The sequence below is a fragment of the Rhinoraja longicauda genome, chromosome 8 (genome assembly GCF_053455715.1).
Source record: "Rhinoraja longicauda isolate Sanriku21f chromosome 8, sRhiLon1.1, whole genome shotgun sequence".
Classification (NCBI taxonomy): domain Eukaryota; kingdom Metazoa; phylum Chordata; class Chondrichthyes; order Rajiformes; family Arhynchobatidae; genus Rhinoraja; species Rhinoraja longicauda.
Genome location: NC_135960.1, coordinates 67274811 through 67300195, shown reverse-complemented (window position 1 = coordinate 67300195; position 25385 = coordinate 67274811). Strand labels below are relative to the sequence as shown.

Genomic DNA, 25385 nt, shown 5'->3' with positions numbered 1-25385 from the left:
ATTACTGGGTCAGTATACTACAGGTTATTGGTTAGTATTACTACAATTATTGGGTCAGTATTACTACATGTATTAGTCAGTATTACTACAGTTATTGGGTTGGTATTGCTAGTTATTAGTCAGTATTACGACAATTACTGGAACAGTATTACTACCGGTATTGGTCAGCATTATTACCATTATTGGGTTGGTATTAAATGCTGATCATTGTTGGGTCATCAAACTGATGTAAAATAATTGATGCTTTGAAGTTAGAGAAATGGTCCCGACATTAAATGTTGAGAAGACTGATCTTCCCCCACCCTCCCCCCACTGCACAACACCAACCCAACAGTCCAGGACTATGAGAGCATCTTGCAAAACATAGATTATTTTCCTTTACCTGCAAACTAGCTCTCAATGAAGGCAGGCATTGATGATAGAATCCATCACCAAAATATCAAACATCAGCTGACTCAAGAGATGCTTGTTCAAAGACCAAGGCTTGAACCTGGTACCACGATCATGGGCAACACTGACTAAGTTGAAGGTAGATTTGAGGACGCAGCTTTATCTCAAAGTGACTGCACCTCTTCCCTCAGCACTTCCACCTCACTCAGGAATGACTAAGTGGGTGAGAGGGGCAAGAAAACATCAGGTGCAGCAGTCTCACCTGGGCAGAAATGGTGGCCTTTGTATCCAGAGGATCAAAGCAGCGGCAATCCGAGCAAGCTTGCATCACCAACATCCAGCAGACAGACTTCCCCAACTATTTACAGATGGTGCCAGTAATAGTAGTGGGAAGGACAGCATTAAACAGCACTGGAAAACTGTGAACGTGGGCATTAGCCAATAAACAATAGAGTAAGCTTTTTTAAAATAAAAATATCTTGGCCTGAAACATCACCTATCCATATTCTCCAAGGTTGCTCCAGTACTTTGTATTTTTCTGTGGTAGACCAGCATCTATAGTTCCTTGTTTCTACCTTTTAAAGCCACTTAATCACTTTCTCATTGTAACTAGGCAAATGAAGCAGTGAGGAGATTCATTATCGTTACATTAAAGTAAAAGTTTAACCTTTATAGGCTTGAATACTTGCTGAGAAAAATCAGACATCCAGCAGTAAGATAATTAATACAACCCAATTAGCCTTTCTTACGTAAGTAAGACATGCACAGTATCTATCTGACCATACTAGTTAATAAAAGACTGAATGGATCTGAATTACTAGTTAATAAAAGACTGAATGGATCTGAATTACAAAATCAATGGTACTGGGAAATATTAAGCTGTAAATGTGGAATATTTGAAGTTATAACAAGCTTTGACTTTTGGTCCTATGAGTCTTTTCATGTGGGGTGCTTTGCCACAATATATGTGTCAATAAATAAAGAAGGAAGCCTATTGTGTGAGCCAACAAATGCCCAACTTTTAGGGATGGGAAGTAATTGGATTGTTTTGAATCTGCCTGTAAAATATAGTCTTGGTGGCCATCACCATATTGGACACCCTCCAAATAGCCACTTTCACTTTGCACCCAATTAAATTCAAGTTGTAAGATGAGGCAGCCCTGTTACAAAAACATACGTCTCTTTCATCTTTCCAGCTAAATCTAAATTGCATCAAACTATCAAAAAGGATCATCATTTCAGATTCATCTGGGACTACAGACAATCTGTTAAAATATTGATAAACAGATCACCAACTCTCACCAACCACACACTAAATTAACTGGTTCATTGATTGATTTGTATTCTGCCCAGCAATTTCAAAACTTGACTACACATCGACTCTGATCCATTTTCTACCCAGAAAGTTGTTATTGAAAGTATTTTAATCCGTTTTTCCATTCCTGGCTATAAATCTGTGATGCCCAGAGCAATTATTTGACTTCACAAGTTCATGTTCACAAGTTATAGGGGTATAATTAGGCCATTTGGCCCATCGAATCCACTCCTCCATTCAATCATGGCTGATAGACAATAGATGCAGAAGTAGGCCATTCGGCCCTTCGAGCCAGCACCACCATTCAATGTGATCATGGCTGATCATTATCAATCAGTACCCCGTTCCTGCCTTCTCCCCATACCCCCTGACTCCGCTACCTGTAAGAGCTCTATCTAGCCCTCTCTTGAATGCATTCAGAGCCTTACTGAATCGAACCCAATGTTCCCACTGTCCCCATATAACGCAATGTAGCCCTGTCCCATATGACCCAATGTACTCAACTGTCTCATGTACTCAACTGTCTCATGTAACCCAATGGTCTCACAGAACCCAATATGCCCACTGTTCCATATAACCCAATGTGCCCATTGAGGAGTTGAGTATAGGAGCAAAGAGGTCCTTCTACAGTTGTACCGGGCCCTGGTGAGACCGCACCTGGAGTACTGTGTGCAGTTTTGGTCTCCAAATTTGAGGAAGGATATTCTTGCTATGGAGGGCGTGCAGCGTAGGTTCACTAGGTTAATTCCCGGAATGGCGGGACTGTCGTATGTTGAAAGGCTGGAGCGATTGGGCTTGTATACACTGGAATTTAGAAGGATGAGGGGGGATCTTATTGAAACATATAAGATAATTAGGGGATTGGACACATTAGAGGCAGGAAACATGTTCCCAATGTTGGGGGAGTCCAGAACAAGGGGCCACAGTTTAAGAATAAGGGGTAGGCCATTTAGAATGGAGATGAGGAAGAACTTTTTCAGTCAGAGAGTGGTGAAGGTGTGGAATTCTCTGCCTCAGAAGGCAGTGGAGGCCAGTTCGTTGGATGCTTTCAAGAGAGAGCTGGATAGAGCTCTTAAGGATAGCGGAGTGAGGGGGTATGGGGAGAAGGCAGGAACGGGGTACTGATTGAGAGTGATCAGCCATGATCGCATTGAATGGCGGTGCTGGCTCGAAGGGCTGAATGGCCTACTCCTGCACCTATTGTCTATTGTCTATTGTCTATTGTCACTGTTCCATATAACCCAATGTGCCCACTTTAATTGCTATCTGGCACCATGAATAACATAAGGTAGACACAAAATGCTGGAGTAACTCAGTGGGTCAGGCAGCATCTCTGGAGAGAAGGAATGGGTGACGTAATTCTCCTCAAGGTATGTCAACCAGCATCTGCAGTTTTTTCTTCCCACACACCTTGCCGCTCCACTGCGAATTCTCCTCAAGGTATGTCCCAAAGCATCACCCATTCCTTCTCTCCAGAGATGCTACCTGACCCGCTGAGTTACTCCAGCATTTTATGTCTACCTTCGATTTAAACCAGCATCTGCAGGGGTTTTTTCCTACACACCATGGATAGCATCTTGCCCAAGTTTATCAAGGTTGACATAGAAGCATAACATGTCCAATTTCTTTGTTACAAAAACCCCAAGAAACAGGTAATCCAACCTCGTTAGTATAATCAGATCGCACCTCAGGGAGGGGCTTTTGGGAAGGAGGCTGCTTGCGGGTCCTTGCGGCTGGGAGTGACCCTCGTCACCCCTGCATGACAGAGCTGTCCGCGGCTGCAGGGAACCCCATCAAACCCAACCTCATGGTTCCAGTCCTATCAGAAAATTCACTTACATGGAAAATAGTAAACCCACGCAGGTAATGGGGAGAAGGTACAATCTCCCAACAGACAGCACCGCTGAAAACATCACTTTTGTCATATTTTCATGGGAAAGTCAAAAAATTAAATTAAAAAATCTTCAACATATATTTAATCAATGATGTATGCAGTCTATCAAACATACTCACCAAGAGGGAGTCCGGGACTCATTTGTCCAATGTAAAGGTAGATTAATAATGCCAGAGCAATATTAATTAATGCATAAATCCAATGAATCACAAACATGATTAGAAAAGATACTATTGTCTGTGAAAAAAATAATGAATCAGTTAAAAAAGGTAATGCTTTGACTTGAAATTGCCGAGTTTTTTTACTCAGGGCATCTTGGTATTTTTCCACAGTATTCAGCTGATGAATATTTCCATATCATCAGCGGTTTCTGTTGTCAGGGTTGGTTCATTGGTTTCAGCACCAATGAAAGTCATTGGCATACGGGGTCTGAATCACTTCAGTACAGCAATCTATTCAGTCCCAGACCCTTGCTCTCTCCAAATAGATTTAGTTCAGTTTAAGTTTAGTTTAGATTTTCATCATGGAAACAGGCCCTTTGGCCCACTGAGCCCATGCCAACCATACCCACGGTACTCACTAGTTCTATGTTATCCCACTTTCGCATCCACTCCCTACACACTTGAGGCAATTCACAGAAGCCCATTAGACTACAGACCTGCATGTCTTGGAATGTGGGAGGAAACTGAAGCACCACGAGGAAACTCGCGCGGTCACAGGGAGAACGTGCAAACTCCACACAGACAGCACCCAAGGCCAGGATTGAACCCGGGTCTCTGGCGCTGTGAGGCAGCAACTCTACCACTGCGCCAAAGTGCCGCCCTGTTTGTACACACCCTGCCCCTATACAGCCTGGTGTGGATGCTGCTCGAACATAGTAAGCAGGTTTCACATTTTATATGGACCAGGGGAACTGCAGCTGCCGTTTAACAAAAAAATACACAAAGTGCTGGAGCAGCTCAGTGAGTCTGAAGAAGGTTCCACATCGGAAGCATCGTCTATCCATGTTCTCCAGAGATGCTGCCCGACCAGCTGGGTCTTCTGCTGATGGAATACCTTTCTCATGTACCTCCCTTGAATCGGTCTTGATGTTAGGGACCCCAGAAAATCTCCTTTCAAGTTTCTTTGAACGAAAGAGAACCACCTTGCTTCTCACGTCCAACCTCACAGATGATATCCCTCAGCTCGGTCATTCCTGTAACTCTAGGCTGTACTCTCTCTGTGACCTTCACGCCTGTCCTCCCACACACACACACACACACACAATTAGTGAGAATCAAACTGGTGTTATAACAGGACTAAACTTCATACTAGTACCATGTTACAAGTTCATACGTTAGACTTTAGAGATACAGTGTGGAAACAGTTCCTTCAGCCCACCGAGTCCATGCAGACCAGTGATCACCTCCTACACTAACACCATCCTAAACATCAGGGGCAAATTACAATTGACAGAAGCCAATTAACCTACAAAACTGCATTTCTTTGGGATGCGGGAGGAAACCAGTGCACCCAGAGAAAGCCCACGTGGTCACGGGCAGAACGTACAAACTCCGTACAGACAGCAACCTGCAGTCAGAATCAAACCTCGAGTCTCTGGTGCTGTGAGGCAGCATCTCTATGGCTGTACCACTGTGCCACCCTACTATCCTTCTTGGCTGAATGGTACATGTGGATTAAATTGGGCAAGCTTGGCAAACCCACAATTTGTCCCTTCATCCCAGCTCTGTCAGATTTGAAACGTCCAAAGGCACCTGGCATACACCCCTCACAGTGAATGCTCCCACACACACAGTGAACACTCCCCCACAGTGAACACACCCCCGCACACCCACACCCAGTGAGTGGTCCCACACACACCCACACAGTGAACACTCCCACACACACTCACAGTGAGTGGTCCCACACAGTGAACACTCCCACACACACGATGAACACACCCACACACACCCACACAGTGATCACTCTCACACACATGGAGAACACACCCACACATTGAGTGGTCCCACATACCCACACAGTGAACACACCCACACAGTGAACACTCTCACCCACACACACACACACACACTGAACACTCTCACACACCCCCACAGTGAACACACCCACACACACCAACACAGTGAGTGGTCTCCCACACACTCACACAGTGAACACTCCCACACATACCACACTCTCACACACCCCCACACAGTGAACACACCCACACACACCTGCACAGAGAGCGGCTCCCACCTCAATGAAGGGATCTGCTGCTAATTTAGTCCTGTCCAAATTAAAAGGGTAAGGCAACGGCGAGTCTGAAGAAGGGTCTCGACCCGAAACGTCACCCTTTCCTTCTCTCCAGAGATGCTGCCTGTCCCGCTGAGTTACTCCAGCATTTTGTGTCAACCTTCGAGTAAGGCAATGGGACGGGTTTGCTCCACTCAGAGCCAGTACAGACCTGATGGGGCAAATGGCCTCCCCTTCTGCTCTATCAATTACCCAGTTCCAAGGGGGATAGAAATTGCTGACATTGTAACTGCATCAAAATTCGGCAAGTGAGCTTCCATTCTCCAGAGCCTTTGATGCACCAAGACTGTTATAAACAGGAAATTATGCCTTTCACAAAGTGAAGTGTTTGTGCAAGTTATTGTCAGAGTACAATCAATGTGGTTACTTACACCGACTAATGACAGCCAACGATTGCAGAATCTGGAATAAAATGACCTGGTCATTGTGTAAATTTCTGCTTCCTGAGACTTTTGTCTTTCAATGGAACCTGTGAATGGAGAACAATAACACAAAGACAATAATGAAGAAATAGGTCATCACTAGTATGCAGTATTTATGGCAAAAATTAACCTCAGTGATTCTTTTATTGAATGTTATGACCTTTAGTCTAATACCAACAAGGAGAGTAAAGTCAGAAGCCATTATTTTCTCTTTCAACAGAAAGCAGATGCTTAGTTTATCAAATAGTTCACAAAAACATGCCACATTTATTGTCAAATTTTCAAAACATCACCACATTGGATAGAGACACAAAGTGATGGAGTAACTCAGCGGGTCAGGCAGCATCTCTAGAGAAAAGGAATAGGTGGCGTTTCGGTTAGAGACCCTTCTTCTGAAGAAGGTCTCTTCTTCAATCCACAAAGATCCTTCGGGTCTGAAGAAGGGTCTTGACCCGAAAAGTCACCTATTCCCTTTCTCCAGGGATGCTGTCTGAGTTACTCCAGCTTTTTGTGTGTATCTTTGGTTTAAACCAACATCTGCAGTTCCTTTCTGCACAAATCCACATTGGTGTCTCTGCTCCCACAGACTGGGGCAGTGTAAAAGTTCTCCACTGTTTACCTCGCCCAAGATATTGTCCAATGTATACATGGTGTGTGTGGACAAACTAAACAGCAGTGGGAGCTGTTATGTCAAGGATATCACCAGTGCTTTAAATTGAAACCCACAAAGGACAAAAAGTGCTGGAGTAACTCAGCGGGTCAGGCAGCATCTCTGGAGAACATGGATGGGTGACGTTTCACAGAGTGCTGGAGTAACTCAGTGGGTCAGGCAGCATCTCTGGAGAACATGGATAGGTGACATTTCACAGAGCACTGGAGTAACTCAGCGGGTCAGGCAGCATCTCTGGAGAACATGGATAGGTGACGTTTCACAGAGTGCTGGAGTAACTCAGCGGGTCAGGCAGCATCTCTGGAGAACATGGATAGGTGACGTTTCACAGAGTGCTGGAGTAACTCAGCGGGTCAGGCAGCATCTCTGGAGAACATGGATGGATGACCTTTCGGGACAGAACCCTTTTCAGACTGATTGGAACTATTGATGCCACACAGTGATATCAGAGTAAATCCAGACTCAAGATAGATGAAAAAAGCTGGAGTAACTCAGTGGGTCAGACAGCATCTCTGGAAAAAAGGAATAGGTGATGTTTTTCGGTTTAAACCAGCATCTGCAGTTCCTTCTTACACACTAAATCCTGACTCAGACAAGTGGACATTTACAATAATTACTCAATAAGCAATGGTCTCTGTCCATAACTTAATTTGGGAATAATTTAATAACTAAAATCAATCGATCATATCTATTGCAGGAGGTCCAATCTTCCTGAACCAAGATTATTTTGACCTCATCCTCAGCTGCACAAGTAACTATTCCAAAAACAATTACCATATCCACAAGATACAGTTGAATCATCTGTGTCAGAAGTGCTTTGTCCTCCTGTGAACTCGGCTATGTCGTTGTCGAGTTGGTGTTGGTTGTCCATGGTTCGCGTTGCGGGATGATCGTGGAGATGCTGAGGATCTTCAGCATCATGTTCTGACAGGTCGCCTGCATGCTCGTGCCCAGAGCCCTGACTGCTGCTGTCTCGACGTGTTGCGAATGAATTGTCTGAGTCCAACATGAAGCTGTCCTGCAATGACTGCTTTGCAGCTTTCTTCACATTCTTCAATCGTACAGACGGGTGAGGCACACTTCTTTCTGTCTCCTCGTTCATTTTCATCTCTCCTTCCCTGCCGTGAAAGATCTGGTTCATGTCCTTGGTGAACTCGAGCAAGGAGCCATTTGTTTGGCCTTTTACTGACCCATCAGTGCCATATTTAAGTGGACCAGCCAAGTTCAACGTTTGAGATTTACAAGTTTTGGCATGGGCTTGGTTTCTGTTTTTTTCATTCTGCTGAACATCATAGCTCATGCAGACAGAGAAGTAGGAGTAATCTATAACGCTGTAAGTCAACATGAAGTTGATGGTGACTATTGGGGCAAGAACATTCATTTGCCCAATAAAGATGAATGCCATGGTGATAAGTCCGACCAGACATATCGCCGCCACTGGAGTTTTGTTTGCTCCATTCTGCAAGGAAAACAACATTTTAAAAATTAGTAGGAAAGAACTGCAGATGCTGGTTTAAATCGAAAAAAATAGACACAAAATGCTGGAGTAACACAGCTCACGACAGACAATATGGTTTCTTATATATTGCGAGCCAAAACGCCAATGCTACACGTGACACCTTTAACTCTAAAACTGACGGGTAATGGTGCCACATGTGATAAATGTAAAAGGTGCCACATGTAGTACATGTAAATGGTGCCACATGTAACACATGTATAAGGTGCCAGATGTAACACATGTAAAAGGTGCCACATGTAAATGGTACCACATGTAAAAGGTGCCACATGTAATATATGTAAAAGGTGCCACATGTAATACATATAAAAGGTGCCAGATATAACACATGTAAATGGTGCCACATGTAATACATGTAAAAGATGCCACATGTAACATCTAAAAGTTGCCACATGTAACACATGTAAAAGGTGCCACATGTAACGTATGTAAATTGTGCCACATTTAATATATGTAAAAGGTGCCACATGTAACACATGTAAATGGTGCCACATGTTACACATGTAAAAGGTGCCACAAGTAATACATGTAAAATATGCCACATGTAATACATGTAAAAGGTGCCACATATAAATGGTGCCACATGTAACACATGTAAAAGGTGCCACATGTATCACATGTAAATGGTGCCACATGTAAAAGGTGCCACGTGTAATACATGGAAACTTGCCCTTTGGCCCACCTTGTCTGTGCCAACCAAGTTGGCATACTGGGCTCATCCCATTTGGCCCGTAACCCTCTAAATCCTTCCTATTCATATATCTGTCCAAATGGCTTTTAAAAGTCGGAATTGGATCCACTTCTACCCTCTGGGTGCAAGAAATTGCTCCAGAGCTTCCTCTTAAACCTTTCCCCTCACAGATGGTTGGGCAGTTGAAGGTACACAATTGTTCACTGATTCATGTAAATGCACATCAAATCAGACAGTAAATCTCTCGTTTCGTGATGAGTTTTTCCTGGGAGTACCCATCGAGGGAAGCAAGCCGCTTGTTTCTCCGATCTAGAGGTTTACAGATCTGAAAGGCTTTATACTTACTTCAACTCAATGAGGCAACAGGTTCCAGCCCTGGCAATAAACACTTTTTGTTTTAAATCACAATTTGGCTCCTCGGGAAGACTTGAACATTTACAGTTCAAGAAAAGCTAATTATTCTACATGCAAAATTAATCTCTCTCCAAATAGCCTTGGCAACATACGTTCAGTCCAACTTAAATACGTCTGTGTGTCTGTGCACATTAGTTCCATTCCACGGACCAAAAATATTGGAATAATTAGTTCTGAACAACTGCCATGTTTGTGTGGAACATGACCTTTGATCACCCCGAGTTGAACTAAAGTAGTCCAAACTAATTCCACTTGCAACACATTCACAACTTAAAGATTTGTTGCTATCAAATCGGGTCCCGACCCGAAACGTCACTAATCCACGTTTCCCAGAGATGCTGCCTGACCCACTGAGTTACTCCAGCACTCTGTGAATCATCACATATCCATGTTCTCCAGAGGTGCTGCCTGACCCGCTGAGTTACTCCAGCACTCTGTGAATGGGGAGAAGGCAGGAACGGACTACTGATTGAGAATGATCAGCCATGATCACATTGAATGGTGGTGCTGGCTCGAAGGGCCGAATGGCCTACTCCTGCACCTATTGTCTATTGTCTATAACCATCACCTATCCATGTTCTCCAGAGATGCTGCCTGACCTGCTGAGTTACTCCAGCACTCTGTGAAACGTCACCTATCCATGTTCTCCAGAGACGTTGCCTGACCCGCTGAGTTACTCCAGCACTCTGTGAAACGTCATCTATCCATTTCTTGTTCCTGCCTTCAACAACGTCCTGAAATCTATTGAAGCTTGGTGTCAAAATTGGTTTGATATTTCTTCTATGAAGCACCTTGAGATATTTTATGATGTGAACGGTCCTACACAAATTAAACTTACTGTTGTTCTGTTTCTAACATCCATCTTAGTGTCTGATTTATCATTCCAATCTAAATTTCATTAAGAAACGTAATCTCTTATAAAACCCTCATCTCAACTCGTGTAGAGAATTGTGAGCAATTTTGGGCCCCATATCTGAGGAGGTGCTGGCTCTGCAGAGGGTCCAGAGGAGGTTTACGAGAATTATTATCCCAGGAATGATCAGGTTAACATATAGATGAAAGTCTGACGGCACTGAGCCTGCACTTGCTGGAGTTTGGAAGGATGAGGGGGGATCTCATTGAAACTTACCGAATAGTGGAAGGCCTAGATATATTGGATGTGGAGAGGCTGTTTCCATTAGAAGAGTCTAGGATGAGAGGCCATTGTCTTAGAATAAAAGGACGTACCCTCAGGAAGGAGATGAAGACGAATTTATTTCATCAGAGGGAGGTGAATCAGTGGAATTCATTGCCACAGAAGGCTGTGGAGTCCAATTCAATGGATATTTTTAAGAAATATTTTGGTAGATTCTGGATTAGTACAGGTGTCAAGGGTTATCACGAGAAGTCACGAGAATGGGGTTGAGAAGGAAAGATAGATCAGCTATGATTGAATGGAGGAGTAGACTTGATGGGCTGAATGGCCTAATTCTTCTCCTATCACATGAACATGAACTTACCTCCAGCTAAAAGGGATGCAAAATGAAGGTTCAGTATTACTAAAGTTAATCTGTAATGAATTAGTTGATCATTAGGCCGCTCCCTCAAAGAATTCAGATCACATATAATCATATCAGACATTAAGTTAAAGGGTAAATGGATCAGGATTGTAAACATGGATGTTGGTGGATGTGGTTTTGAGCATAGAACAGTACAGCACCGAAATGTCCTGGATAGTGAAAGGCCTGGAGTGAGTGGTTGCAGTGGCCAAGTCAATGGATATTTTTAAAGCAAAGATTGATAGATTCTTGATCATTACAGGTGTCAGAGGTTATGGGGAGAAGGCAGGAGAATGGGTTTGGGAGGGACAGATAGATCAGCTATGATTGAAAGGTGGAGTAGACTTGATGGGCCGAATGGCCTAATTCTGCTCCTATAAGATGAACTTATGAAAAGGCCCTTTTGCCCACAATATCTGTGTCGAATTTGATGCCGAGTTAAACTAATTTAATTTCCCTGCACATAATCCATATCCTTCCATTTCCATGCGCCTATCTAAAAGTCTCTTAAACACCACTATTTATCTGCCTCCACCACCACCTCTGGAAGCACGTTCAAGGCACACACCACCCTCTGTGTAAAAAAAAGCATATCTCCTTTCAATTTTACTCCTCTCACCTTAAAGCTATGCCCTCTAGTCTTTGACATTTCCACCCTTTTCTTTTTTTTTCTCCCCCGCTCTTTCTCCTTGTTCTGATCAACTGCAAATGGATGGCACACTGAAGCACTGACTCTTCAAATCTACTCTGTGGCAGAATTAGTCCTCAAAAATACACAAGCCTGGTGGCTAAGAGAACTACTTGACAGCTAACCTGATTACTTAACAGAAAGGCAGATGGCATAATAGCAACTACAATTCTTCCTACCGATTTACAGACTTGAGAAAAGAAAATTCGAAGTGCCACCTTTTGCAGACTAAACCAAGAACCAATCTGAACCTCAGATGGACAGACCCATGCCCTGGAAGTTAATTATCTATCAATATTACCAAAGAAGGTATTTATTCACAAAATGCTGGAGTAACTCAGCAGGTCAGGCAGCATCTCAGGAGAGAAGGAATGGGTGATGTATCAGGGTCGAGACACTTCTTCAGTCTGAAGACGGGTCTCAAACCGAAACGTCACCCATTCCTTCTCTCCTGAGATGCTGACTGACCTGCTGAGTTACTCCAGCATTTTGTGAATAAATCCCTTCGATTTGTACCAGCATCTGCAGTTATTTTCTAATATTACCAAAGCATGTTTTCTGATCAATATCACGTGCATGTAGACACAAAATGCTGGAGTAACTCAGCGGGTCAGGCAGTATCTCGAGAGAGAAGGAATGGGTGACCTTTCAGGTCGAGACCCTTCTTCAGGCTGAACATGCATGTTGTGGGAACCTGACGCGCATAAATAGGCTGCAACATTTTTTGCAGTTGGATGTCGAGATTTCATGAACCATTCACCAGATGCACAGCACTTTTACAAAGCACCAGACATGGACTTCATGAACGCAAGTCCACTCCAACTTGATCCCAGGGAGCCAATGGTTTTACGTATGATTGCTCAGATTGACAAACAGCTGAAAGGTTAACACAGCCCTCTGCTACCGTGTCCACAAGCATAAGCGCTACTTGCACACGTGTTACTGCAAATGCTTCCCTGCACACACGTCCCGGCACACGCTTCCCTGCACACATGCAGCGGGTAATGTTCAGGGACATTGTCCAGTAGTTTGCCTCTCGCCTTAGCTCACTCTTATCATCATATTGTAGCGCGTCGATAAAGGCAAGGAGCCAGGTATTTCGGGAAGGTATATTTATTGTATCGTGGGTCTCAGACGGGTCTAGTCCGCCGGAATGGCTTGGCGCCCAAACCTTGTCCTTATATTCCTGAGTCCAGGACCGCCTCCCGGGACTGGTCCATTCCCGTGCCGAGGGGTCGGTAGTAGTATGGCCCGACCTTTGGGAGCCGCCACAGTACCCCCCCCCCCAGATCCGGAGGCACGAAACGCACTGGTGGTCGCACAACCCGACCGGACCGCGTACGGTAATCGGTCGACAGAGGGGCCGGCGGAGGCACAGTTGGCGGGACAGGCGGTGGGACCCGCAAAGGGGGGCGACCTCGTGGCCGAGGCTGGGCCACCCGCACCGGTTGGTCGATGTCTAAGTGGGCCGGCTTCAGGCGGTCAATTGACATGGCCTCCGGCCGGCCCCCCATGTCCAAAACAAAGGTTGTCTGTCCGTGCTCCAGCACCCGGTACGGGCCTTCATACGGCCTCTGGAGTGGCGCCTGGTGGGCGTCACGGCGCAGGAACACAAAGGCGCAGTCCTGGAGGGCCGATGGCACGTAAGGGCGGAATGTCCCATGGCGGGACGTCGGCATGGGTGCGAGCTTGCCAACTCGCTCTCGGAGGCGCTGTAGGGTGGATGAGGGCGGTTCCTCTCGCCCCGGCAACGAGGGCACGAACTCCCCGGGCACCGTGAGCGGAGACCCGTAGACGAGCTCCGCTGAGGATGAAGCCAGGTCTTCCTTGGGGGCAGTCCGGATGCCCAGCAAAACCCATGGTAGCTCGTCCATCCAGTCGGGGCCGGCGAGTCGCGCCTTCAGCGCTGCCTTCAGCTGCCGGTGGAACCTCTCCACCAAGCCGTTTGCCTGCGGGTGATAGGCCGTGGTGTGGTGCAGCCGCACGCCCAACAGGTGGGCCATGGCCGACCACAGCTCGGAGGTGAACTGTGGCCCCCGGTCCGATGAGATGACCACCGGCACACCAAAGCGAGCAATCCAGTGCGCGGCCAACGCACGAGCGCATGTGGCTGTAGACGTATCAGCCAGTGGTATGGCCGCCGGCCACCGCGTGAAGCGGTCCACCACCGTGAAGAGGTGGGTGATGCCCCGGGACGGTGGGAGCGGGCCCACAATGTCCACGTGCAGGTGGTCGAAACGGCGGCAGGGTAGACCGATCCCTTGGAGTGGCGCCCGGACGTGGCGTTGAATCTTTGACGTCTGGCACGGAATGCAGGTGCGGGCCCATTGGCCAACCTGCTTGCGCAGACCATGCCACATGAACCGCGCAGCTACCAATGAGATCGTTGCCCGGATGGATGGGTGAGCCAGCCCGTGGACCACGTCGAACACCCTCCTGCGCCACGCGGCCGGGACGATGGGGCGCGGCTGACCTGCCGACACATCGCAAAGTATCGTCGTCGCCCCGGGGCTGAGGGGAACATCCTCAAGGCGGAGGCCAGAGATGGCAGTCCGGTAGGCGGGCATCTCCCCGTCCGTTAGTTGGGCCTCCGCCAGGGCAGAATAATCAATGCCGGGTGCCACTTCTAACACGGCATTGATGGCGGGGCGAGACAATGCGTCGGCCACCCGGTTTTCCTTCCCCTCGATAAAGCGGATGGAGGTGGTGAATTCTGATATGTAGGCCAACTGGCGCTGCTGTCGGGCGGACCATGGGTCGGAGACCTTTGCCAGGGCGAAAGTGAGCGGCTTGTGGTCCGTGTAAGCGGTGAACGGGCGGCCCTCCAGAAAATAGCGGAAGTGACGAACGGCAGGTACAGGGCGAGGAGCTCGCGGTCGAAGGCGCTGTACTTCCTCTGGGCGTTGTCGAGGTGCCGGCTGAAGAAGGCCAGGGGGCGCCAACCCCCGTCCGTGAGTTGCTCCAGTACGGCACCAACCGCCAACTCTGAGGCGTCCACCGTAAGGGCTGTCGGGGCATCCTCCCGTGGGTGAACAAGCAGCACAGCCCGAGCCAGGGCCTCCTTCGCGCCGTCAAAGGCTGTTACGGCCTCGTCGGTCCACACGACGGTCTTACGCTTGCCCGCCAGCAGCTCGTATAGCGGCCGCATGATGTGGGCCGCGGATGGCAGGAACCGGTGATAAAATGCCACCATGCCGACGAACTCCTGCAGGCCACGCACCGAGGATGGACGGGGAAACCGGCGGATGGCGTCTACTTTGTCCGGCAGGGGAACCGCTCCTTGCGAGGACACACGGTGGCCGAGAAAGTCGATTGTGGCCACGCCAAAGCGGCACTTGGCGAGGTTTATGGCCAACCCGTGTTCGCTGAGCCGCTGGAAAAGCTGCCGGAGGTGGGCACAGTGCTCCTGCCGCGAGCGGCTGGCTACCAACATGTCGTCAAGGTAGACAAATAGGAAATCCAGCCCGCGACACACGCCGTTCATTAACCGCTGAAATGACTGCGCGGCGTTCTTGAGGCCGAACGGCATCCGTACGAACTCGTAGAGTCCGAACGGCGTGATGATTGCCGTCTTGGGTACATCCTCCGGGTGGACCGGGATCTGGTTGTAACCTCGCACCAGATCCACCTTTGAAAATATCGTGGCCCCAGCCAAATGGGCGTTGAAGTCCTGGATGTGGGGCACGGGGTATCGGTCCTCGGCGGTAGCGACGTTCAGCCGCCGATAATCCCCGCAAGGCCTCCAGCCCCCGTTTGCCTTGGGGACCATGTGGAGTGGAGATGCCCATGGGCTGTTGGAAGGGCGGACGATCCCCAAGGACTCCATCGTGCGGAACTCCTGTCGTGCCAGGCGTAGTTTCTCAGGCGGGAGTCGGCGTGCTCGTGCGTGGAGGGGTGGGCCGGTAGTTGTGATATAATGGTACACCCCATGCTTGGGGGTCGACGACCGGAATTGCGGGGCCATAATATCCGGAAAGTCCGCCAGCACCCGAGCGAAATGGGAGTCCACGGACGACAGCGGGCGTATAATGGGGTCATTCAGCCGCAACGCGATGGGCTCCATCGTGGCGGAGTGGACCAAGCGCGGCTGCCTGACGTCCACGAGGAGAGAATGCGCCCGCAGAAAATCGGCCCCGAGCAACGGCTGGGAGACGTCGGCGATCGTAAACAGCCACGTAAAATGACTGGCGCCGAAAACGATGTGGACCGTGCGGACGCCATATGTCCGAATAATGCTCCCATTTGCCGCGGTGAGGATGGGCCCCCGCTTCCCAGAACGAATGTCCAGCGGCGAAGGGGGCAGGACGCTCAGCTCCGCCCCGGTATCCACGAGGAAGCGGCTCCCGGACCGCCGATCCCAGGCGAAGAGGCGGTGAATCTGGCCGGCCACCGCAGGGACTATTGGTAGCCGGCCCGGGCGTTTTCTGGAAATGTGCACGGCTGGCGGCATTGTCGGGCTGCCGCACCCCAGCGCTGGTGGTAATAACACCAGTACCTCTTGCTGGTGCTGGCTGGAGCCTGCTGGTGTGGGACTGCAGGTGCACGACCCGCAATGGCCACCGGGGGCGATCTCGCAGGCCTCCGGGACGTAGCTGTCACTCCTTCCACAGCTCCCCCGCCCGACCGGAGAAAATCGGGCGCTTCTCGAGTGACGTTAAGCGCACTGACGTCATCACGGCGCGCCGCCCACAGCGCGTCCGCGCGCCTGCCGAGGGCCCGGGTGTCTGCAAAGGAGGCGTCGGTGAGCTGCAGGCGAATGTCGGCCGGCAGCAGGTGCAGGTATGTATATTCAAACATCAGGCACGGTCTGTGACCGTCGAGCAGCGCGACCATCTCCTTCAGGAGGCTAGATGGGCGCTGGTCACCGAGGCCTGGCATGTGGAGGAGCCTTTCGGCCCGCTCCATTCGGGTTAGCCCGTAGGTTTGGAGCAGCAGCTCCTTAAGGGCTTCATATTTACCGTCGGCCGGTGGGTCCTGGAGGAACTCCGTTACCTCTTCGGCCGTGTCCTGGTCAAGGGCTCCCACCAGGTGGAAAAACCGGGTGTTATCCACTGTGATGCCCTGCAGCTGGAACTGGGCCTCCGCTTGGTAAAACCAAACGCGAGCCCGGGTGGTCCAGAAGGTCGGGAGCTTGATTCCTACCGCGTCGACAGCTGGGGCCTGGTCGGCCTGCGAGCCGGACGGGCGGTCGGCTTTTGCTTTTGTGCCCATCCTAATGGTCACCAATGTAGCGCGTCGATAAAGGCAAGGAGCCAGGTATTTCGGGAAGGTATATTTATTGTATCGTGGGTCTCAGACGGGTCTAGTCTGCCGGAATGGCTTGACGCCCAAACCTTGTCCTTATATTCCTGAGTCCAGGACCGCCTCCCGGGACTGGTCCATTCCCGTGCCGAGGGGTCGGTAGTAGTATGGCCCGACCTTTGGGAGCCGCTACAATATCATCATATATATACAGCCGGAAACAGGCCTTTTCGGCCCACCAAGTCCGTGCCGCCCAGCGATCCCCGTACACTAACACTATCCTACACCCACTAGGGACAATTTTTTATTTTTTTTACATTTACCCAGCCAATTAACCTACATACCTGTACGTCTTTGGAGTGTGGGAGGAAACCGAAGATCTCGGAGAAAACCCACGCAGGTCACGGGGAGAACGTACAAACTCCTTACAGTGCAGCACCCGTAGTCAGGATCGAACCTGAGTCGCCGGCGCTGCATTCGCTGTAAAGCAGCAACTCTACCGCTGCGCTACCGTGCCGCCGGTATTAAATGGAATTCCTCCTTGACAATAATGATTGTTCTCCACAGCACCTGCATGCTGCCTGAACGCAGAACTACTTTGCAATTGGTCTTTAATATTTTTCAATTGTTTGCATGTTGTTGAAGAGATGATTTCACAATGACCAAAAAATATTCTGATGCAGACCAAAGATGCAATACCTTAGCCTGAGCCTGAGCTGAAAGTGCTAAATCAGACAGAGAGCAGATTTAAAGCAGGAACATTGTATAATAATCAGTAATAGTAACAGGGGTTTCATTATCTTGGGAGTTAGTGTTGCTGATTTTGTATTGTACAGTGTAACAAACTTACACTGCCAGATACACAGGATGGTATGTTGACAGGAAAGGTTACTTTCTTAACACTGGGGGAAAAAAGCCAAATAAAAATATTCTATCCAGAAAATTCCATTCAATTAAAAGTTATTTTGTGTCACTTTTTAGAAAGCTGTTTGCTCTGCCATTTACTAGTAAACCCTCTGGTCAGATTCAAAGCAGACCATTTGGAAGAAGTAGCAATATTATACAAATAATAGTTTGAAACAGATACAAAGTGGTTTTCTTTTGTAATGTTCGTTCCAGCCTTCCCAGCTCTGCCAAGATTTATAATGAAGCCAGCGGAGGCAAACACAAAGGCACACGAGCGGAATTATACAACACAATTCTGAATTATGCAACAGTAAAGCTGCAAAGAGTTAGACACTTAAAAGCACGAATAGTTGGGAATGCTGGCCAAGGGGTGTTGGACACAAGGATCTGCCTATAGATTTGATTGTGTTGATGGATGCGAGAGGGGGATGGAATACTGCAGGGGTCAGTGAGATCTTGGCCAGACTTCACAAACTGACAACCTTACTCACTGCATCGGGGCATCTGCTTCCTTTGCAAAGGGGTAAAAGTGCCAAAGTATTCAAAAATAGCCATAGAGGCATAGAGTGATACAGTGTGGAAACAGGCCCTTTGGCCCAACTTGCCCACACCAGCCAACAATGCCCCAGTTACACTAGTCCCACCTGCCCGCGTTTGGTCCACATCCCTCCAAACCTGTCCTATCTATCCATGTACCTGTCGACCTGTTTCTTAAATGTTGGGATAGTCCCAGAACTACCTCCTCTGGCAGCCTGTTCCATACATTAGCACCCTTTGCGTGAAGAAGTTACCCCTCCGATTCCTATTAAATCTTTTCCCCTTCGCCTTAAACCTATGTCCTCTGGTCCTCGATTCACCTACTCTGGGCAAGAGACTCTGATCATCTACCCGATCTATTCCTCTCATGATTTTATACACTTTACAGTTGCAAATAGTTGTAAAGTTGTTTATAAATAAAACATAGCACTGGAGATAACGCATTGAATGGTAATAGTCCCAGGGCCAGGGAGGAGTGAAGGACTGAGTTCCCCCTTGGTGGTAATTGTGGAGACTGCATTATTTACTATATTGGAATGTTTACAATGATAATGAGACATAAAGCCAGTGTTTTAATCCAGCTCCATGGCAAGACCCTACTGTGGCGCTGCTGTGAGGATGTCTTGGCTGCCTCTGTGCATTTCACAGCAGTAAGAGAGGGTCTTGCAGAACTCCAGGAGTTCCATGGACCAGGTCCGAGACATTAAAGGAGATGAAGGTCAAGGAAAATGTGGAATAGATCATTGTTAGCTTGGGTGAGGTGATGTCCCGTTTTCACACCTTAACCTTCCTTATCTCCGTGTCTCCCTCTCCCCTGACTCTCAGTCTGAAGAAGGGTCTCGACCTGAAACATCATCAATTCTCTCTATCCAGAGATGCTGCCTGTCCCGCTGAGTTACTCCAGCATTCTGTGTCTATCTTCAGTGTAAACCAGCCACACGTGCCACGCGGAGTGTTGCATTTCATGGGGAAGAGAGCGAATTCACAAATTCATGAAAGGTAAGTAGATAGAAACTGTCCCTGTGAGCAGGTGCATCAATGACCGAAGGACAGAGACCTAAAGTGGGTGGTGAAAGATGCAGGCGTGTGATCGAGTTCTTGAGCCAGCAGTTGTGATCTGGTCTGCCCTGCCTGAAGCTGCAGAAAGATAGACTCGCGTAATTGTAACGGGGAATTAGAGAAACACTTGCAGATAACTAATGGGGTGGCACAGTGATGGAGTTGCCACCTTACAGCGCCAGAGACCCGGGTTCAATCCTAACTTCGGATGCTGTCTGTACGGAGTTTGTACGTTCTCCCTGCGACCACGTGGGTTTCCTCCGGGTGCTCCAGTTTCCTCCCACACTCCAAAGACGTGCGGGATTGTAGATTAATTAGCTTCTGTAAATTATCCCTTGTGTGCAGGATCGAACTAGTGTACGGGGTGATCATTGGTCGACGCGGAATTGGTGGGCTGAAGGGCCTGTTTCCATGTTTTATCTCCAAACTAAACTAATTTGTGAGCATGGAGGAAAGTCTGGAGAAATAGGATTGCACTTCAACGCGATGGGACTACATCAGCGAGCTGAATGGTGTCCTCTAGGCTTTAAAGATCCTACCATTTTAAATTTACTGCTGCAAATGTATGTGTCTTTCTGGTACCGTGATCATCCACAACAAGTATGTGACAATGAAGGCGACTCAGATCATACTCACCACCTTGGCCAGGAAGCCGAGGACAGGAATCACCCTCTCTTGCGCAATGCACTGCAGGATTCTGGGCGCCCCGTAGAGACCTCCCATGCAAGAGGCTAAAGAGGAAATGTACAGGCCCAACAACCAGAGGAATCCCACCAGGGCCACCTAGAACACAAAACATTCACGCAGCCCGTCAGCAACACAAGATTCCACATATTCCTGCTTTGGAATCACCTTAGAAATGACATCCTTTGGAATGACATCTCCGGTGTTTCTATGATAAGACACAATAAACGTGTGACCACAACCATACAATTTTGCAATGTGCAACCACATACCATTTTTCGTGGTTTTTTTCCTTTATTGATGGAATGGTAACTTAAACCATCAATTATTTTAAATTTCAAATGTAAGGAGTTAGGGGAAAGAACACGTCCATGTGATACCCAATTCTACGATTGGATGATTAGATTGGATAAAGGTCAACAGGCCACTATGGTCAAGTTAAGACTCTAACATCTCTTTTACAATTTTGGACTTGAAGGGTACAAGATCTTCCTGTCAACGGAAGGCTCGAGGTCCCAGACCGCAGGAGGACAAAGAAGGGAAGAAGTTTGAACTTTTTTCGCCTGTGTGTGTGATCCTGTCTACAGGGAACAGTCTGTGTGATCCCGTCTACAGGGAACAGTCTGTGTGATCCCATCTACAGGGAACAGTCTGTGTGATCCCGTCTACAGGGAACAGTCTGTGTGATCCCGTCTACAGGGAACAATCCAGACAGGCGACACTAATCCTTCCATTCCCTCCACAGATGCTGCCTGACCTGCTGAGTTCCTCCAGCACTTTGTTATTATCCTCCAGATTCCAGCACCTGCTGTTCTTTGTGTCTACATTTGACAGATTGCCGGACACCCCACATAATCCTCTGTTTACGTTTATAGAACGGAAAACCCGGTCAGGAATATCTAAAGAGAGATTTATTTAGTGAATTTTTCACTGCATTGAGAACACATTCAGATGTAAGCATCGCCACGGTAACAATCCACATAATGCACAGCTCACCTCCCAGAGCACATGGGGAGAGTTTACACAGCCGGAAGCGGAGACTAAATGAAACAACGTGTGCTTACCTTCTCAGCGATCATGAAGTCATATCTGAGAGCCTCCCTTGTACAAACTGCTCCCAGCAAAAAAACAAACACCAAATACAGGAACCATCTGCAGCAAAGAAAACCCAGCGCCTGTTATTGTTCGTTTCAACGATGCCACCAGGTTTTATTTAGCACAGTTATAATCACATGTCCCATTTGTTTTATATTAAGCATCAAAGTTAAATCAGAGTCCGAGTCCTTTAGTTTGTGGCTGCGCTCCCTTTCAACTCAAGTTCAGTGGAAACATTCTTCAGTTTTGATACCATGAGAAACTACCAACGAGCGTTATCTGTTTAAACACTACCAAGTATCATGGAGCTGAACCTCTCTTCTGGTTCTCTCTTCAGGAATCCCACTGAACCAAATGGTTGATCTTTCCACTTTCACTTCTACCTTACATTACCTCGATTAGATTCAGGTTCATTATTGTCACGTGCACCGAGGTGCAGTGAAAAGCTGCTTTGCATACAACCAAAACACATCAGATAACATTGTGCACAAACGCAATCAGCTCAAACTTAAGCACAATCGGTAGAGCAAACGGGGAGGAACAGAGAGCAGAATATATGTTCTTGGAAGCTTTATCGTGAACTGATGATTTATAGGCACATTGTTGGTGTTCTCTATTCTCTAAGAGTATTCAGTTACACGTATACAAATAGAAGCTGGGTTGTGTCACAAAAATTAATCGCTCTACATATTCTGCCACTTCCCACAGGCATTCAGTTGATGAATAACAGGTGGGACACATGGCAGCTTAGAGTGAACGATAAGGATGCCTGTTCCCTCAGCTCCTTTAGTGTTAAGGACAGTAACACGAGGGGACCCAACAGTGCCAGCGCAGCCCGTTACACACGGAACAAGCATGCAATGTGCATGGGCTTTACACAGATCCTGGCTGACCAGCTGCATCATCCTTCATACGTTCAGAAGTGATAGGAGCAGAATTAGGCCCTTTGTCCCATCAAGTTTACTCCGCCATTCAATCACGGCTGATCTGTCCTCCCCTCTCAACCCCATTCTCCTGCCTTCTCCCCGTAACCCCTCGACACCCGTACTAATCGAGAATCTATCTATCACTGCCTTAAAAATATCCATTGACGTGGCCTCCACGGCTGTCTGTAGCAATGATTTCCACAGATTCACCACCCTCTGACTAAAGAAATTCCTTCTCATCTCCTTCCCAAAGGAGCAACCTTTAATTCTGAGGCTATCAGCTCTGGTCCTAGACTCTCCCACTAGCAGAAACATGCTCTCCACATCCACTCTATCCAGGCCTTTCACTATTTAGTAAGTTTCAATGAGGTTCCCCCCTCATTCTCCAAACCTCCAGCGAGTACAGGCCCAGTGCCGTCAATCACTCATCATATGTTAACCCACTCATTCCTGGGATCATTCTCTGGACCCTCTCCAGTGCCACCACATCTTGCCTCAGATATGGGGCCCAAAACTGCTCACAATACTCCAAATGCAGTCTGCCCAGATTCAGCATCCCTGTTTTTGTATTCCAGTCCTCGCAAAATAAAAACTGCTAGCATTGCATTTGACTTCCTTGCAGTTTTGCACTTGCACCATCCACAATTTTTGCTGTCATGATCGTTCACAAAACGCTGATTACTTGATATTACCGAATAGTTTTAAGGCGAGGGGGGGAAAGCTTTAATAGGAACCTGAGGGGCCACTTTTTTTTTTACACACAGAGGGTGGTGAGCGTATGGAACGAATTGCTGGAGGAGATAGTTGAGGCAGATACCATCACAACATTTAAAAAACATTTGGACAGGTACATGGATAGGACAGGTTTGGAGGGATATGGGCCAAATGCAGGCAGGTGGGACTGGTGTAGATTGGGCATGCTGGTTGGCGTGGGCAGGTCGGGCGGATGGGCCTGTTTCCACGCTGTATCACTCTATGACATGGACTGAGCAAGGACAGAGGTTGCATCTTAGTTTCAGTGAACACTTTCAGCAGAACTTACGAGATGCCCACGGCTGCCAGGGACCCAAGGGGGATGTTGGATGCTGGCCTCCGGAGATCTCCACTCATGTTGAATCCAGCCATCACACCTGTGTTACAGAAACCACACTTAATACACTCATGAAATCACAAAATCACTGCTTGTCTAGCTAGGCTTACTTGCATAGGCGGCACAGTGGGGCGGTGGTAGAGTCGCTGCCTTACAGCGCCAGAGACCCGGGTTCAATCGTGACTGCGGATGCTGTCTGTAGGGAGTTTGCACTTTCTCCCCGTGACCTCATGGGTTTTCTCCGGGTGCTCCGATTTCCTCCCACACTCCAAAGACTTACAGGTTCGCAAGATAATTCGCTTCGGTAAGTTGTAAAATTATCCCTCGTGTGTGTAGGTTAGCGTACAGGGATCGCCGTGCAGGGGTCAGCACGGACATAGTGGGCCGAAGGACCTGCTTCTGCGCTGTATCTCTAAAGTACACAAAACTAAACTAGATGATTCACATGAACTGCAATCATATTTTTTTTACACAAGAAAATCCAACAACCATTCAATGGGAAGTACTGCTGCAAATCTGGTCATTTGGGTCTCCTTATCACTCAAGCTGCCAGTGTGTGCCTCCATCGCGACTGGAGAGTTCGCCCCCAAGTGGCATAGGTGTAAATCTGCAATGTCCTCAGCTGGAGCATTGGAGCCAGGCTGTGTTTGCAACTCTCTGCCACTCTGACGGTCCTGGGCAGAGCCGTTGGATGCATTCCACGCGGCATCTGCAGCGATCAGTCAGAGTCATCAACACCAGATGAACATTGAAGCAAATTTTCCACCAAATTGCAATATAAATTGCATTCACTGGAGTTTTTAAGAAGGATGAGAGGGGATCTTATAGGGACGTATAAAATGATAAAAGGACTGGACAAGCTAGATGCAGGAAAAAAGTTCCCAATGTTGGGGGAGTCCAGAACCAGGGGGCCACAGTCTAAGAATAAAGGGGAGGCCATTTAAAACTGAGGTGAGAAGATACTTTTTCACCCACATTGTTGTGAATTTGTGGAATTCTCTGCCACAGAAGGCAGTGGAGGCCAATTCACTGGATGAATTTAAAAAGAGAGTTAGATAGAGCTCTAGGGGCTAGCGGAATCAAAGGATATGGGGAGAAGGCAGGAACGGGGTACTGATTGTGGATGATCAGCCATGATTGTAATGAATGGCGGTGCTGGCTCGAAGGGCCAAATGGCCTCCTCCTGCACCTATTTGAAAGAAAATAGAAAATTTGTAGCAAAAATTGGAGATTAAAAGAGGGAAATATCTCTCTCAAGTGAAAATAAGCATGACCCTCTAGAAATGGTCATAACATGAGGACAGCATCCTTGGAAACAATCTTTCTTGAGAAGGTAAGATATATTGTGATAGGAAGCAGACATTCCAGGAAGTTATTTAATCAGTACCATTTACAGATAAAGAACAAAATGCCTTTTTATTTTTTTTGACAAAATGCCAGGAAAGAATGTATTTTATGTTTTTTGTTGTTATCCAGTTTCGGGGCGCTGAGGCCAGGCGCCAGCTCTCGGACACCTCCTCCTACTTACCCCTGGACCATGACGGCACAGGTGAGCACCAGGCCATAATCGCACAGACCGTTTCTGATTTTATCACTTCCGGCTGCCTGCCCTCCACAGCCTCCAACCTTATCGTTTTCCAGCCCCGCACAGCCCGATTTTATCTTCTCCACAAAATCCATAAACACAACTGCCCTGGCAGACCCATTGTTTCTGCCTGCTCCTGTCCCACTGAAATCAGTTCCATGTACCTCGACTCCATCCTATCCCCCCTGGTCCAATCCCTCCCGACGCATGTCCAAGACACCTCACATGCCCTTCACCTCTGTAATGACTTTTGCTTTCCGAGCCCCCACTCCGTCATCTTTACTGTGGACCTTCAGTCACTCAAAGGTCTGAAGAAGGGTCTCGACCCGAAACGTCGCCCATTCCTTTTCTCCAGAGATGCAGTTTGACCTGCTGAGTACTCTAGCATTTTGTGACTATCTTGATGGGTTGTGATAGATTTCTGGGCGTGTC

General features: G+C 47.8%; 1 protein-coding gene across 3 annotated transcripts in view; it reads right to left on the bottom strand.

Annotated features, from left to right (window-relative positions):
* Positions 1-25385, bottom strand: part of slc12a8 (solute carrier family 12 member 8) — a 73237-nt gene that overhangs the window by 5094 nt on the left and 42758 nt on the right. For 2 of the 3 annotated variants that reach the window (XM_078404580.1, XM_078404581.1), the window contains exons 7-12: positions 23321-23408; positions 21322-21409; positions 20210-20356; positions 7758-8442; positions 6263-6360; positions 3719-3836 (exon numbers count right to left, since the gene is read on the bottom strand). In XM_078404580.1, the coding sequence (XP_078260706.1) occupies positions 3719-3836; positions 6263-6360; positions 7758-8442; positions 20210-20356; positions 21322-21409; positions 23321-23408 (1224 nt within the window). The remainder of the gene's footprint in view (positions 1-3718; positions 3837-6262; positions 6361-7757; positions 8443-20209; positions 20357-21321; positions 21410-23320; positions 23409-25385) is intronic. The other variant, XR_013547588.1, reaches the window with a different exon arrangement.